The 12,541-nt window shown below is 53.7% G+C and overlaps 4 protein-coding genes across 4 annotated transcripts; 2 read left to right on the top strand and 2 right to left on the bottom strand.

Moving 5' to 3' along the window:
* Positions 1-495: 495 nt before the first annotated feature.
* Positions 496-1,579, bottom strand: LRP88_07865 (translation initiation factor eIF3 core subunit j; the record flags this gene model as incomplete). The annotated part of the gene is made up of 4 exons (XM_083244380.1): positions 496-511; positions 565-1,259; positions 1,327-1,427; positions 1,561-1,579. The coding sequence occupies 4 exons, from the start codon at positions 1,577-1,579 to the stop codon at positions 496-498; spliced, it is 831 nt and encodes a 276-aa protein (XP_083098874.1).
* A 2,328-nt stretch (positions 1,580-3,907) lies between these two features.
* On the top strand, positions 3,908-5,100 carry LRP88_07866 (alternative oxidase-domain-containing protein; the record flags this gene model as incomplete). The annotated part of the gene is made up of 3 exons (XM_083244381.1): positions 3,908-4,369; positions 4,425-4,823; positions 4,891-5,100. 3 exons carry the CDS (start codon positions 3,908-3,910, stop codon positions 5,098-5,100), a joined length of 1,071 nt encoding a protein of 356 aa, XP_083098875.1.
* Positions 5,101-8,534: 3,434 nt separating this feature from the next.
* On the top strand, positions 8,535-10,739 carry LRP88_07867 (C2H2-type zinc finger protein; the record flags this gene model as incomplete). Its single annotated transcript, XM_083244382.1, has 2 exons — positions 8,535-9,729; positions 9,778-10,739. The coding sequence occupies 2 exons, from the start codon at positions 8,535-8,537 to the stop codon at positions 10,737-10,739; spliced, it is 2,157 nt and encodes a 718-aa protein (XP_083098876.1).
* A 972-nt stretch (positions 10,740-11,711) lies between these two features.
* LRP88_07868 (uncharacterized protein) lies at positions 11,712-12,302 on the bottom strand (the record flags this gene model as incomplete). The annotated part of the gene is made up of 1 exon (XM_083244383.1): positions 11,712-12,302. One exon carries the CDS (start codon positions 12,300-12,302, stop codon positions 11,712-11,714), a length of 591 nt encoding a protein of 196 aa, XP_083098877.1.
* Between the last annotated feature and the right edge of the window lie 239 nt (positions 12,303-12,541).

A 12,541-nucleotide genomic window follows, 5' to 3' on the forward strand; every position in this document is an offset into this window, starting at 1 on the left:
TACGAGTTCTATATGAAGTTCAACATGTTCAGGTGTAATGTAATGCACAACTATCCTCTAGCTTTTGTCTTAAACTTTTTCTAGACCAGGGCAACCCGGGCTTGAGTCTCACACAACTCCCATCTAATGGAGTATATGCAACGGACTCGTCTACTGTGAGGACAAGTGCCAATCTCCGAGCGTGTTCGCTTTCATTCCAAAATACCCCGACGCCCTCGCGTCCGTCCGTTAAACGACCGCCTTTTGCTACCCTCTCCTTGCGCCACCCTCACCCTGCTGCCCCTGTCCTATCCGAGCACCCGGAACGGATTCGAGGCGAAGCCATGAAACGCCGGCATGCAGACAGACGTAGGCTCCAACGGCACGCCGCAACTACACCACGGCAAGTGTAGAGGCAGGCTCGCTGGGCAGGGCCAGGAATGCGCAGCCCGGAGTTGGAGCCACGGACTGGGGCGCGAGATGGGAGCTCCCCTCATTATTTCGTCAAGAACCGCTTCACATGAAGTCATCACTAGAGCAGGGTCAGCTTGGTCAAGTTCCTCACATAGGAATCCAGATACTCACTCTCCAAAGTCGCCATCGTCATCGTAATGGCTAGTGTCCGCAACGTTAGCACGGCCAGTAACCAGGGACGTCTTGGTCTTGGCAGCCTTGGTCTTCTTGCCGCCCTTGTCGGCAGCCTTCTCCTCCCTCATCTTCTCGTTGCCCAGGGCGGTGATAGTACTAGCAAGCTTCTTGATCTGCTCGCTGGGCATCTCCTTGGCGAGTGCCTTGGTGAAGTCCTGAAGGAAGAGGCTGTACTGGGCGTTCTTTGCGTTGGCCGAAAGGATGGGGCCCAGAACTGTGCGGAGGTTGTCGAACTGAGCCTTGGTCTTGGGCTGGAAAAGGGGCAGCTTGGAGATGTCGACAGTGTTGGTAGGATCGCTGGAGTCGACGACGACGGCAGCAGTTCGAGTCTTGGCCCGACCAGCGCTGATTCCGATATCTCCAAACATGTCGGCGGCGTGAGCGAGATCGGCCTCCTGCTCGGTACGTCGGAGTCGCTCACGCTTCTCGGCCTCGGTCTCCTCGATCACCTGAACGTTGGCGGCGTCGGCCTTCTGCTTGGCTCGGTCGGCCTGGTGCTCAGCAATACGCTGGCCCTTGGGCTTCTTGGCAGCGGCGGCAGCTTCAGCAGCCTTGGCCTTGGCCTCGGCGGCCTTGCGCTCCTTCTCGCGCTCTACCTCGGAGTCTTCGGCGGCATCCCACGAATCGAGGACCTGGTGAAGAGGGTCGGGTTAGTCTTGCAAGGCGCCAGAGAGCGCGGGGCACCATGTCGAGACTTACATCGCTATCGTCTTCCTCATCGTCAAACTTGCGGCGAGCAGCACCGGCACCGGTAGCCTGGGGAGAGCTGGAAGAGGAGCTGTCGTCGCTCTCCTCGTCGTCTATGAAAACTTCTGTTAGCCAAGAGGTCCTTCACGGTTTCGAGGCAGGGATCGAGTCTACGACCCCGCAAAGCCCATCTCGCGATAAGACACGATAAATCTAGATGTCCCAGTGCTTGGAGGGGCTACTTACCCCACTTCTTAGGAGGCATGATGTCAAGTGTTTTCTTTTCTGGTGGTAGAAAGAAGGCGGTTGTCGAAGATGTTTTGAGGCGTGCGAGGTGTGTCAAGGAGGAAAGTTTTGTGTGCGCCTTATGTGCGTGTGTGTGTGGGTGGGTGTTTGATGCCGGTCGCGAGTCGGTCGAAAACGGGTCGAGGATGGATCTGGTTTTTAGGGAGAATAAAACAAGCTGGCGAGGGAAAAGGCTAGGAAAGTTTTGCCTTGTTTAATATTGTATATTATATGAATAACAAGAGTTGATGCCTTGAACGATAATGAATAGTATCAAACAAAACTAACTTTTGATCAAGGTACATCGACTCGTAGTGGTCGGGCACAAAGACTTGGACCCAAACAGGGGGGATGGAGGGGCAGAAGGAGGGGCAACTTTTGGAGGAACTTGATTTTTTTCCCTCGACTTTTTTTAGACGCTTTCTTTTCCTCGGCCATGGCGCGGAAACGTTAATACGATTAGATCTTGACGTCAATCATGGCTGCTACTAAAAATTTGGGGGTTGCATCGATGTTTGTTCCTGCTGTTCCGATATTTCCCTTATTCTTCAAGTTGGCTCATACTCGAAGACTTTGCCCGTCAACGCTGGTCCACGGTTGGATTCATACCTGGGAACCCGAGTTGCCTATTTACACGGTAGGGGGCTCTGACTGCCTGTCCGAGGTATCCATATACTCATGTGACTCATATTAAACTTGGTGATCTCTTAATAAATACCTCGAAATCTGGGCTCGGGTCTTGGCATCCATCATGTCTCGTGGGGCTGCATTTGTGACATCCCTACCTACCCGGAAGCCACCCGCGTCTGACAAGTTCAGGGCTCGGATTGACGGGGATGATGGATCATTTGAACATGATTCGGGTGAATGCACGCCTTGATTTATGAATTCTTTGACTTTCATCATGGGCACTTTCTCTGGTTTGTATCTTGGTTACACTTTAATTGTGTAGAGAGTGCAGGTTAAGCATGAAGCCCATGAACGTTGATTACCTGTGTTAGTCGCCTCATTAAACTCAAGGCGCAGACAAAGGCAACAATTTCATCATGCTCCCGTTTGAGAAACTTCTTATTTTCTCACCCACGAGCTGAATCTCCCTATAAACCAACGTCTTCATAACGGATACAAACTGCATGTAGGTTCGTTGTAAAATCTTGCAAGTGGCTGATGTCCTCCGTCCTCCTCGGAGTTGACCATCACATGATGACGCAGATTTTCACAGACAAAGGAGGCATAATGATTTCAAATTCCAGCCCTGCCAATGCTACGCAGAAAATAATTAGACTCGTCCCCAAATTCGGATCCCTGAATTTGTGGCACGTGGTTCATAGAGGCGTGCGTCTAAGTAAAAAGATGCCTTTCGTCGCCGATTGCCCATGTTTGTCCCCGAACTGAGGCCCATATTCCCGTCAACAATTCACCGAGTCACCAATCAAAAACCCGCCGGCATGGATCTCGTTCGCGGTTTTTAGGCCAAAGCGCGAGCGCGAGGCCAAGCTGAATAGATATCGACGCCTTCCGACTGGTGAAGCTGAGCTTGGGGTCCCCGACATGAGGGAATACGGGAATGAGCATCAGTAAAATTTGATAGAAACCTGCGCAACCGCAGAGATTACGCCTACAGGCCATGTACCTCGCCTTGCCTTGAGGTGGTTTAGTCTCCGCGAGAGGTAATACTGTAGTCATCCAGAGAGCAGAGCCCCATCTTCCGAGTCCTCCCGATGGAACTCTCTCACGTGGTATCCAGCAACTCCAAGACGGCCGCCGGTGAACCTTGTGTATCCCATCCACACACATGGCCGCGTTCTCGATTTGGGTCTTGAAAGAGCTTTCCTAGCGCCTCTCAGCGCTTGTCTGAACCACTCTGCGGGCCGTCATCACCATGACAAAACCCAGCATTGGCCCGATTTTTGCGGCAAAGATACCGCAGCGCCGCACACGCCGCTCACCTTGAACACATGGACCTTGAGCCTTCCGGTCTGTCTTCGTGGCTTTCGTATCGTCTATTGTAAGCAACACCCAGCTGGGTGCACAGGCATCCTGCTCATACCTGCTCCCTCGCGAGGGAACTCCGACTCTGCTTTGCCATGGACCCTAGGGGGTATGGATGGGAATGATGCCCATCCTCCGGGGCAACCTCCCCGACAGCTGTTATCTATCTGCAAATATATAAGGTCCTGTCATGCCTTGTCAGGCAGAAGGCTTTTGTATGCTGTGCCCTGTATCAAACAATATCATCACTGGTCTCTACCACCTCTTTGCTATACTTTCTTATACATTCAAGACCTTGCAAGTCTTGTCCATCCCAATGCTTTCGACTCAGATCCAGCACACCCACGCCTCAAGACAAGCTGCACAGCTTGGAAAGGCAGCAGCTCTAAGCTTCGTCCGTACTGCATCCTCTTCTTCCTCCCTTCTCGGATGTCCGGCTGTCCTTAGAGTCGACTACGCAGCGAGCCAACAACATCGACTCTTCTCGTCAACACCCGCCACCCAACTCCGTGACTTCTTCCCCGTGAAGGAGACTGCCCATATCCAAAAGACCAAGCCAGCATGGCCTCACCACGCCCAGACATACGAGGAGATGGCTGCTGTCGTACCTGCCCACCGAGAGCCCCGAACCAAAGGTGACTGGGTGGCCTGGAAGATTGTGCGCCTTGCCCGGTGGTGCATGGACAAGGCCACAGGCATGGATCGTGAACAGCAAGTTGACAAGAAGCACCCAACAACTTCTGTTGTGGCACAGAAGCCTCTTACCGAGGCGCAATGGGTATGTATCACCTCCCTCCCCTGATCCGAAGAAAACGCAGGCTGACAAGCCCAAGTTGGTGCGTTTCATCTTCTTGGAGAGCATCGCCGGAGTCCCAGGCATGGTCGGCGGTATGTTGCGCCACCTCGGAAGTCTTCGACGCATGAAGCGAGACAACGGTTGGATCGAGACACTCCTTGAGGAGAGCTACAACGAGCGGATGCACCTCCTGACATTCATGAAGATGTGCGAGCCTGGCTGGTTCATGAAGATGATGATCATTGGAGCTCAGGGCGTCTTCTTCAACAGCCTTTTCGTCTCGTACCTCATTTCCCCCAAGATTGTTCACCGATTTGTCGGATATCTTGAGGAGGAGGCCGTCCATACCTACACCCGCTGCATCAAGGAGATCGAGGACGGTAACCTGCCCAAGTGGAACGACCCCAAGTTTGGCATTCCCGATATTGCTGTCCAGGTGAGCAACACCAACAACTCTTACACAGGTCTTGGAATGAAACCTTGCTGACTCAGTGTGTGGCTAGTACTGGCAAATGCCCAAGGAGCACCGCACGATGAAGGACCTGATCCTTTACATCAGGGCTGACGAAGCCGTCCACCGAGGTGTCAACCACACACTCGGTAACCTCAACCAATCCGAAGATCCAAACCCCTTTGTCAGCGAGTTCAAGGACCGAGAGGTTCCCAGGCCTGCCCTGAAGCCCGCTGGATACGAACGAGCCGATGTCATCTAATAGGGAGCGAAAACTAAACGACTCGACGACGAGGAAATAACCTTGAAAGCCAAACACGACCTTGTACCAAAAGCCATTTCTTTTGTTGGGAGAAGAGCATTAAAAGATGTCTGTACATTTAAAGAGCTGTTACATATGATACCACTGGGAACCGGCGTTCTGGAAGGCCCCGAGGTGGAGCTTTGTGGAATTATGCAGTTTGTTGCTGTTTTTGGAGGCGTTTGGGGCCGGACAATCCCAACTCATGACGGATACATAAAAGAATTTGGTAGATGATGGATAATTTCCAGTGGTAATACAATCAAAATTTACACAAATTCCTTGCTTCGATGCAGTGAGAAGAGCAGTAAGAACCCGAGGGCCCCGGCGAGGACTCGAAATAGTGACAAACGAGGCCCTTCACGCAGACCAACCCTTGTTGTCCCTTGTTGCACATTGCCTCCCAAGAACACGTAATTCTTATGTAGGCGCTCCGTATCACCTCGTTTGCCCGTAGTCTCTAGATGGTCCAATCTCGCATGTGAATTTCCTGCCTATTTCGGCAAGGGGAACGTCGTTAAGCTTCTTTGAACCCGGACCGGACCGCGTCACCAAGAGGTCGAATATGCCTTGCGAGGATCATTTGGGGAGATGTGCGCTGTCATCGAGGGTCGTAGTTGGCTGAAACTGATGTCATGCTTTGAAGCACATCACCTTTTTTTTTCATGCCCATTGTTTCGCTCATCGCTCTCTCTGTGTGTGACCCCCCGGTCACGCAAGCACTCAACTCATCCAGCACGAGCAGCACAGCCTTGGATTGTGGGGAAGGTTACGGATCGTGGGCCGCGTGTAAGGCTGGGGCGGTGTAAGTTGGAGATAGAGTGACTGACTGCTAGGAACAATTTGCGCGAATAATGAACTGAAACGTGAGTGACTTGTGGTTCAATTTCGTCTCATGCCCGCTGGAATCTTTGATGATCTTGTTTTAGATGCTTCCCCACCGACCAACCTCCTCCTCCTCCTCTTTTCTGTGCCCGCACATGTTCGCGGTGGCAGTGTTGACAGGGTTTAGGGTGACGATCCAGGGGAGCGAGCGTAAATCTATTCTTGTTGCCCCTTGGCTGCGATGCTTGTCTTCGGAAGGATTGCCATGTATGTATGTACCGTACCTACGCACGCAGCAACCTACTTAGACGCGGTGGCATGGACGAGAGAGACGCTCTGTGGGGCAGGACACGCCGGATCTGGAGCGTTATCGCGTCTAAAGATGGATGGATGGGCGCTGCTGTCCTTGGGGGCCGAGTGTGAGATGTGCTGGCTGCGGCTAAGTCCTCGACTTGAAACACAGAGACTACTCTACTTCACTCGAGGCGAGCATCACTCTTCGAAATGCAATGCTCGGTTGTTTGGACGAGTGGAGAGTGACAAGGCCCATTTCATTTCTCGGGCCCTGCCTGGCCTGGACCATGTGCTGATTTGACAACAAGCGCGCACCCGAGATGATGAGAGGAGAGACATGATTGACATTAATACTCCGTAGTGATGAAAGGCCGGAGCTCTAGTGAACCAGGAGCATCCACATCGGTGATAACACGCTACTCGGGCCGTCTTGACAGCCCGGTAGGTATGGATCTATTGACTGACCCGACCCGACTGTTGTGGTCGTCTTGGACATCCATGGATGATAACCTGAATGTTCGGACCCCTGCAGATACGATTAACCTTCACATGGATGCGTACAGCGCAGCGAGCCTCGCCCGCTCAGTGAAACTCTCTACTAGCCTCTCCCAGGACACAACCGCTTGTGGCTTGACCTCGATTTCATTGCTCCAGCGCATTGAGCTTCTTGCGCAAAGGTACCTCTAGTGCTGATATGATGACTGGAGAAAGCAGAGCCGCCAATCCTGACTGGGGAAGCAAGCCACGGGGCCACGGGATCAAGACCCACAGACCCCATTCTCGATTGGATCCAGTCTTGCCCGTCCGTCTGTCACTTGCCGCCTTTCTTCGAAGCTCGTCCAATCCCTCTGCAGAGGACGTGTTTGTACTTGGTGATGTGAAGCAGTGACGGGTGCTGGGAAAAGGACTTTGGGGCACATCACATCACACACATCACAACGTATCTGCAACGGCCTGCAGTATCGTTATCGTAAACGGGATAGGATATCAAATGTGAGAATGAATGAATGAATGAATGAATGCCGAAGAAAGAGAGATCTAAGCAGAGACGAGACCGAGCCTGGGCACATGCGATTGACAGTGGCACAGACAGGCATCAACATCTTTACCTGGGTAGGTAATTGCCGACGTCTGTTGCACCTGCCCTTTGCTGTTCCTTTTGCTCTTGCCTCACCTTCCATTGCCTCACCGTTTGCCTCATTCTCAGTTCCTCTTTCTTTTCAACCCGAATATTCCCCTGCATCTCCCGTGTTTCTTCACCACTATCCCCCCCTCATCTCTCCTCTTTCTTCTTCTTCCCATCTCCACCATCACCAATATCACTCAACAGTGGTTCAACAACATCGTCATCCTCAAGCTAACTTAACCGACTATCAAAAGATCCCAGACACCCCCGGACACTGTTAAAATTAGCAAGATTTTCTGTCACAGCAACTAGCTCCAGGCCGTTGTTGTCTCGTCGGGAACTTGTCTCGCACCACCGTCTTGCCTTGTCTTTGCTCAGGCTCAGGTACCCAGTCGCTCTGGCTTGGGATCGGCCCCGTTCGCTCGACGTGTCTCTTCCAGGGCTTGCACAGCCTCGCTCGCTCGCCGCACCACTTGCTTTTCGCTCCCAGGCTCTGACCATCGCATATCGGGGGGTTTTTCGCTGTTACGCATTAGACGCCTGTGGGCACGCCCCGCTTCTCGCCGTCTTGGGTTGCTGGCTGGCCTTCGACGGGAATTCTGGACCCAAGAAGACTGTGGACCAGCCACAGAGTGTCCCCCTCCAAGCGTCCGTTCCAGTGGCGGTAGGTAGCCGCCCAGCTCTCCCGTCTGAGAAGAGTCTCACAAATACCAAGGTGCATGACCTTACTCGCTGCTCCAGCTGCTACCTTAATTTTACCGCCCTGCTGCCGTTTCGCTTGCATTGCTGAGTTGTGCTGCCCGCCGCCCGCACTGCACCCGCAGCCTAATAACTCACCTCCACCATCATCATCTCGTCCTCGTCCACGGCGCACCCAACTCGACAAGATCGAGCGCTGCTGTCTCCGTCCTTCATCATCATCACACAGCGCTTGCGATCCTACTACCGACGTCGCATTTCTCACCTTGAAACATCCCGCTCCACTGCGCGCCTCGCTACCCCCTCCACGCGTCCGGCTGCCGTGATAGGACGGTCCCCCGCTCATTGCATCACCCTGTGAGCGCACAGCCCCCGGCATCGCCACGGTGCCTGAAGGCTGACTCGGGAGTCTGCCTCGTCTGCTTCGTCTGCTTCTAAACTCGGCAACATCATGGATCAACAAGCTCAGCGCGGCCGGTCGCCGTCGGCCGGTCATCAACAGCCTCATATAAACCAATCCCACTCCCCGTCGCCGACGCCTTATCAGTCAAACGACACATCCGTCGGCCTTGGCCTCACTCTGGAACAGTCAGCTCAGCCATCCTATGATTCCTTCAACAACTCGGGTTTCTTGAGCCCTCAGCAATCGCCATCTTTCCCGCCTCCTGCGCAGCAGCAGCAGACTTCGTTTGCTCAGGCCAACCTCTCCGACCCCGCCGTTCTCGACCCCAATAACACCGCCTCTTTTGGCCAGCAGCCAACCGGCTCCGACACTTCGCTGCCCTTCAACAACCAGGCGCAGACCGCATACTTGTCGCCTAACCTCAACGACGACTTTTCTCTTTTCCCGACTACCAGTGGTCAGGGCGACCAATTCAACGCCCCCTTGTTCGACCAGGCCACGCTCAACCCTAGCGATATGAACAATATGGCATCCCCGCAGGGCCACCACTCCCCGACCCCTCCTCACCTCTTCCAGCCAGACGGCCAACAGCCTGGTTCGGCCCATCAGTCGCCCGCCTTCAACCAGCACCAGTTCTCCTCCCCGCCTAGCCACTCGCGACATGCGTCTCTTGGCCCCGCGGACGCTTTGCTCCCGAACCAGATGGCCGATTGGAGCCAACCTCAGTTCCAGGGCCACCGCCGCACCCCCTCCGAGTACTCGGACGTGTCGTCCGTTGCGCCGTCGCCGAATCTCGTCAGCGCCGATGACTTCGACACCGGCGTTGGTGGGCATTCGCCTGCTCATCGCCCTTCGGATGGCAGCCTTTACCAAGAAGTACTGGGAATTGGGAACTTTAGCATTTCAGACCCTCAGGTCGGCAGCCCTGGGCATCAGGGCAGAAGCCCGTCGCATAGCCCTGCGATTAGTCCTCGCATTGTCCCACAGCAGATGCCCGACCTTAACCAGCCTGCTTTTGGTCTGGCACACCCGACCAACGCATACGGTGCTCCAGCCACATACCCCGAACTCCAAGGGGCTGTTGAGGCCTTCCCAAGTCTCCAAGCACCAGGCCATGATCTGTCGTCCCAGATGGCACCTCCTGCTATCAATATTGACTTTGCTCCTAATAACATGAAGCAAGGCGGCTTTGATACGCCCAAATCGCGTATGGATCAGGACTCTTTGACTCCCCCAGACCGAGGTATGTATCCAATTCGCTGTTACAAGTGAGCTATCTAACTCTTCATAGGCCGCCCCAGATCTCGTCCTCGTGCGGTTACGGACCCATTCCACCCTGGCGGCATGATGCTCAATCGCCCTGGCAATGCCGCTAGCCTTTCTCCATCATTGGGCTCTGATTTGTCTTCGCGGTCAGACTCTAGGTCATTGTCGCCCCTCGACAGACAAGCCGGCACGTCCCCTTCTCGGAGAAGGCAGTCGACTTCGGCAGTTCCTAATAATGTTATTGCGCTGCGCCTGGCCGACCCCGAGTACCAGAACAACCAGGACAGTGGCGCGGCCAAGCGCGTACAAAAGCACCCTGCCACATTCCAGTGCACTCTCTGCCCTAAGCGATTCACTCGCGCCTATAACCTGCGCTCTCACTTGCGAACACACACTGACGAGCGACCGTTTGTGTGTACCGTCTGCGGCAAAGCTTTTGCCCGTCAGCACGATCGCAAGCGACACGAGAGTCTGCACTCGGGCGAGAAGAAGTTTGTATGCAAGGGTGATCTCAAGGTTGGAGGCCAATGGGGTTGCGGCAGGAGGTTCGCCCGTGCGGATGCTCTTGGCCGGCATTTCCGATCTGAGGCGGGCCGCATCTGCATCAAGCCTCTACTGGATGAGGAAATGATGGAGCGGCAACGACTTTGGCAAGAGCAGCGTATGCAACAGAACATTGCTCAAAACATGGTGGTTGCATCCAACATGGGTATGGAACCCCCTGTTTATCCCATGGACTCTGGTGGCAACCCAATGCTCCCGGCAGCTCTCCTTGCCCAGTATCCAGCTCTGGCACAGATGAACTGGGGTGGCTCTGATGTGAGCGGCGGTGATGATGTGAGTGGCCGTTCATCATTCGATGCTAGCGACTATGACGAGAATGAAGACGGTGGCTATGTCAGCGGCCCCGGAACAGGCTTTGGTGAAGGAGGGATGAACCAGGGCTTTGGTGAGATGGGATACGCGAGTGATTTCGGCGGTCGATAATCAGCGCCAGCCCAGCGACGCGAGGGAGAATCTCTCTCGCCATGTTTGATGCCTTGCTTCTTCTTCTTTTCTTGGCCCTTCCACGTCCTTTTGAGGGGCCTTGGCTTTCATTTGTCAGCAGCGATTTGTTTCTCTTCTTCTATGCCCCTTGCTGAGGGGCGATTCACGTTTGAATCTACTGGGACGGGCTAGGCGCCAGTGACGGCGATTTTGTTTGCCACACCACCATGGTAGGATATGCGGGTGTGCTTGTGGAACATTTCTGGGAGCGGTTGGGTATAGACGGTACTGCGCATAGATACCAAACTGAGTCTGCTTGTTGTTTTTCTTCAACTTGGACGAGCTGCCTCGTTTCTTTTATTACTTCTTTTTCTCTGCTTCCTGTCTTTGAGGATGTGTGAGTGGATTGTTTACAAGTGTGTTTGTGATACTGGGCTCCTTTTCTTTGAGGATACATAAACTTGGATCTTGTCTTGACTTCCATGATAGAGACGACTATGGATAAAGCAGCATTACGGTTAAAGGGACTCTGGAGTGTGCACTGAGGCGAGGGATGTTGGATATCATGAATGTTTAATAGGCTCCATAACAAGGTAGTCACCAGATGCTCACATTGACCAATTATGAGAGCCCGAGCCGGTAGAGCAGCTGGGAAGATGTAATTACATACGATATTAACAAGATAAAGTCAGACCCCGGGACAGGCTATCCATCCGAGGAGTTATCCGCCGCCGTCCGTCCATCCGAAATGACAAGTAAAGATATGAAATGTCCTCCCAATCCAGTCCCAATCCTTTATGTGTGCCCCTAGGATATCTTTACATGCAAGGAAAGTAATGAAACGAAACGAAACGAAACGACCACTCTAAACCCAAGATGATTTTGCCCAACGCCATGTGGTATCCAAGATTACATTCACCCCATTCCTTGCTATCCTGCCCCTTCCAATTTGATGACTGAGATGATGGCCGTTTATATGACCATTGCATCTCCGGTGCCGAAGTAGTTCTTGACAATCTCGGCCATGACTTTCTCACATATCTTGCGGTGCACAGTGGCAAGCGCCTCGGTGATGAAAGGCATCAAGAGTGAGTTGGCCTCGACGACAATGTCCTCGCGCAGCTCATACTCGTCTCCTTCAACCGTGGCCGTGCTGCCCGAGGCGGTGCTATCGGACCCGGCTGGAGATATCGGCATCGTCGCCGCGCGGCGCTGTCGGACCGCAAACTCCGCTCGGACGACAATGCCGGCCGGGGCAGTAGCCCGAGACCGGACACCCTCCGGCACATCCTGGAAGATGGTCTGGTAGGCAATCTCCCTGTTGAGGCCCGGCGCGAGAGTGACGAGCTCACGGAGGCGGAAGGCGCGGACGGATTCGTCCCAAGGGCCGAAGAAAGGGTCATCAGCGATGGCGTCCGGGCCTGTTGAGACCTCGTCGAAGCTGATCAGAGTGGTGTGATGCCTGATGAGGGGGGTATATGTTTGAATGGTTGCTATCACGGCACCGGGAGGGAGGTTGCCCGGCACTGGGATGACGATGCTGAGATGATGTTGTTTGCGCATTGTAGGATAGTTGTGGTAAAGAAGAAGGTGGTGATGATGTGAGTTGCAGTCTTTGAAGTTGTTTGATTCCCGTGATCACACAGACCAGTTATAAGTACGGGCGTGAGTAAAGATATAAAGGTGGTCGAAGCCGTCTTGATAGTATGTTCTTAGCATCGACAACTCCAGGCCGGTGGCATGGGCAGCGACGATGGTATCAATGGAGATAATTCTATCCTGGCAGAGAATCCAAAGGGGGA

Source organism: Fusarium phalaenopsidis (assembly GCF_050370095.1).
Source record: "Fusarium phalaenopsidis strain FUZ10S chromosome Unknown contig_32302, whole genome shotgun sequence".
Lineage (NCBI taxonomy): Eukaryota > Fungi > Ascomycota > Sordariomycetes > Hypocreales > Nectriaceae > Fusarium > Fusarium phalaenopsidis.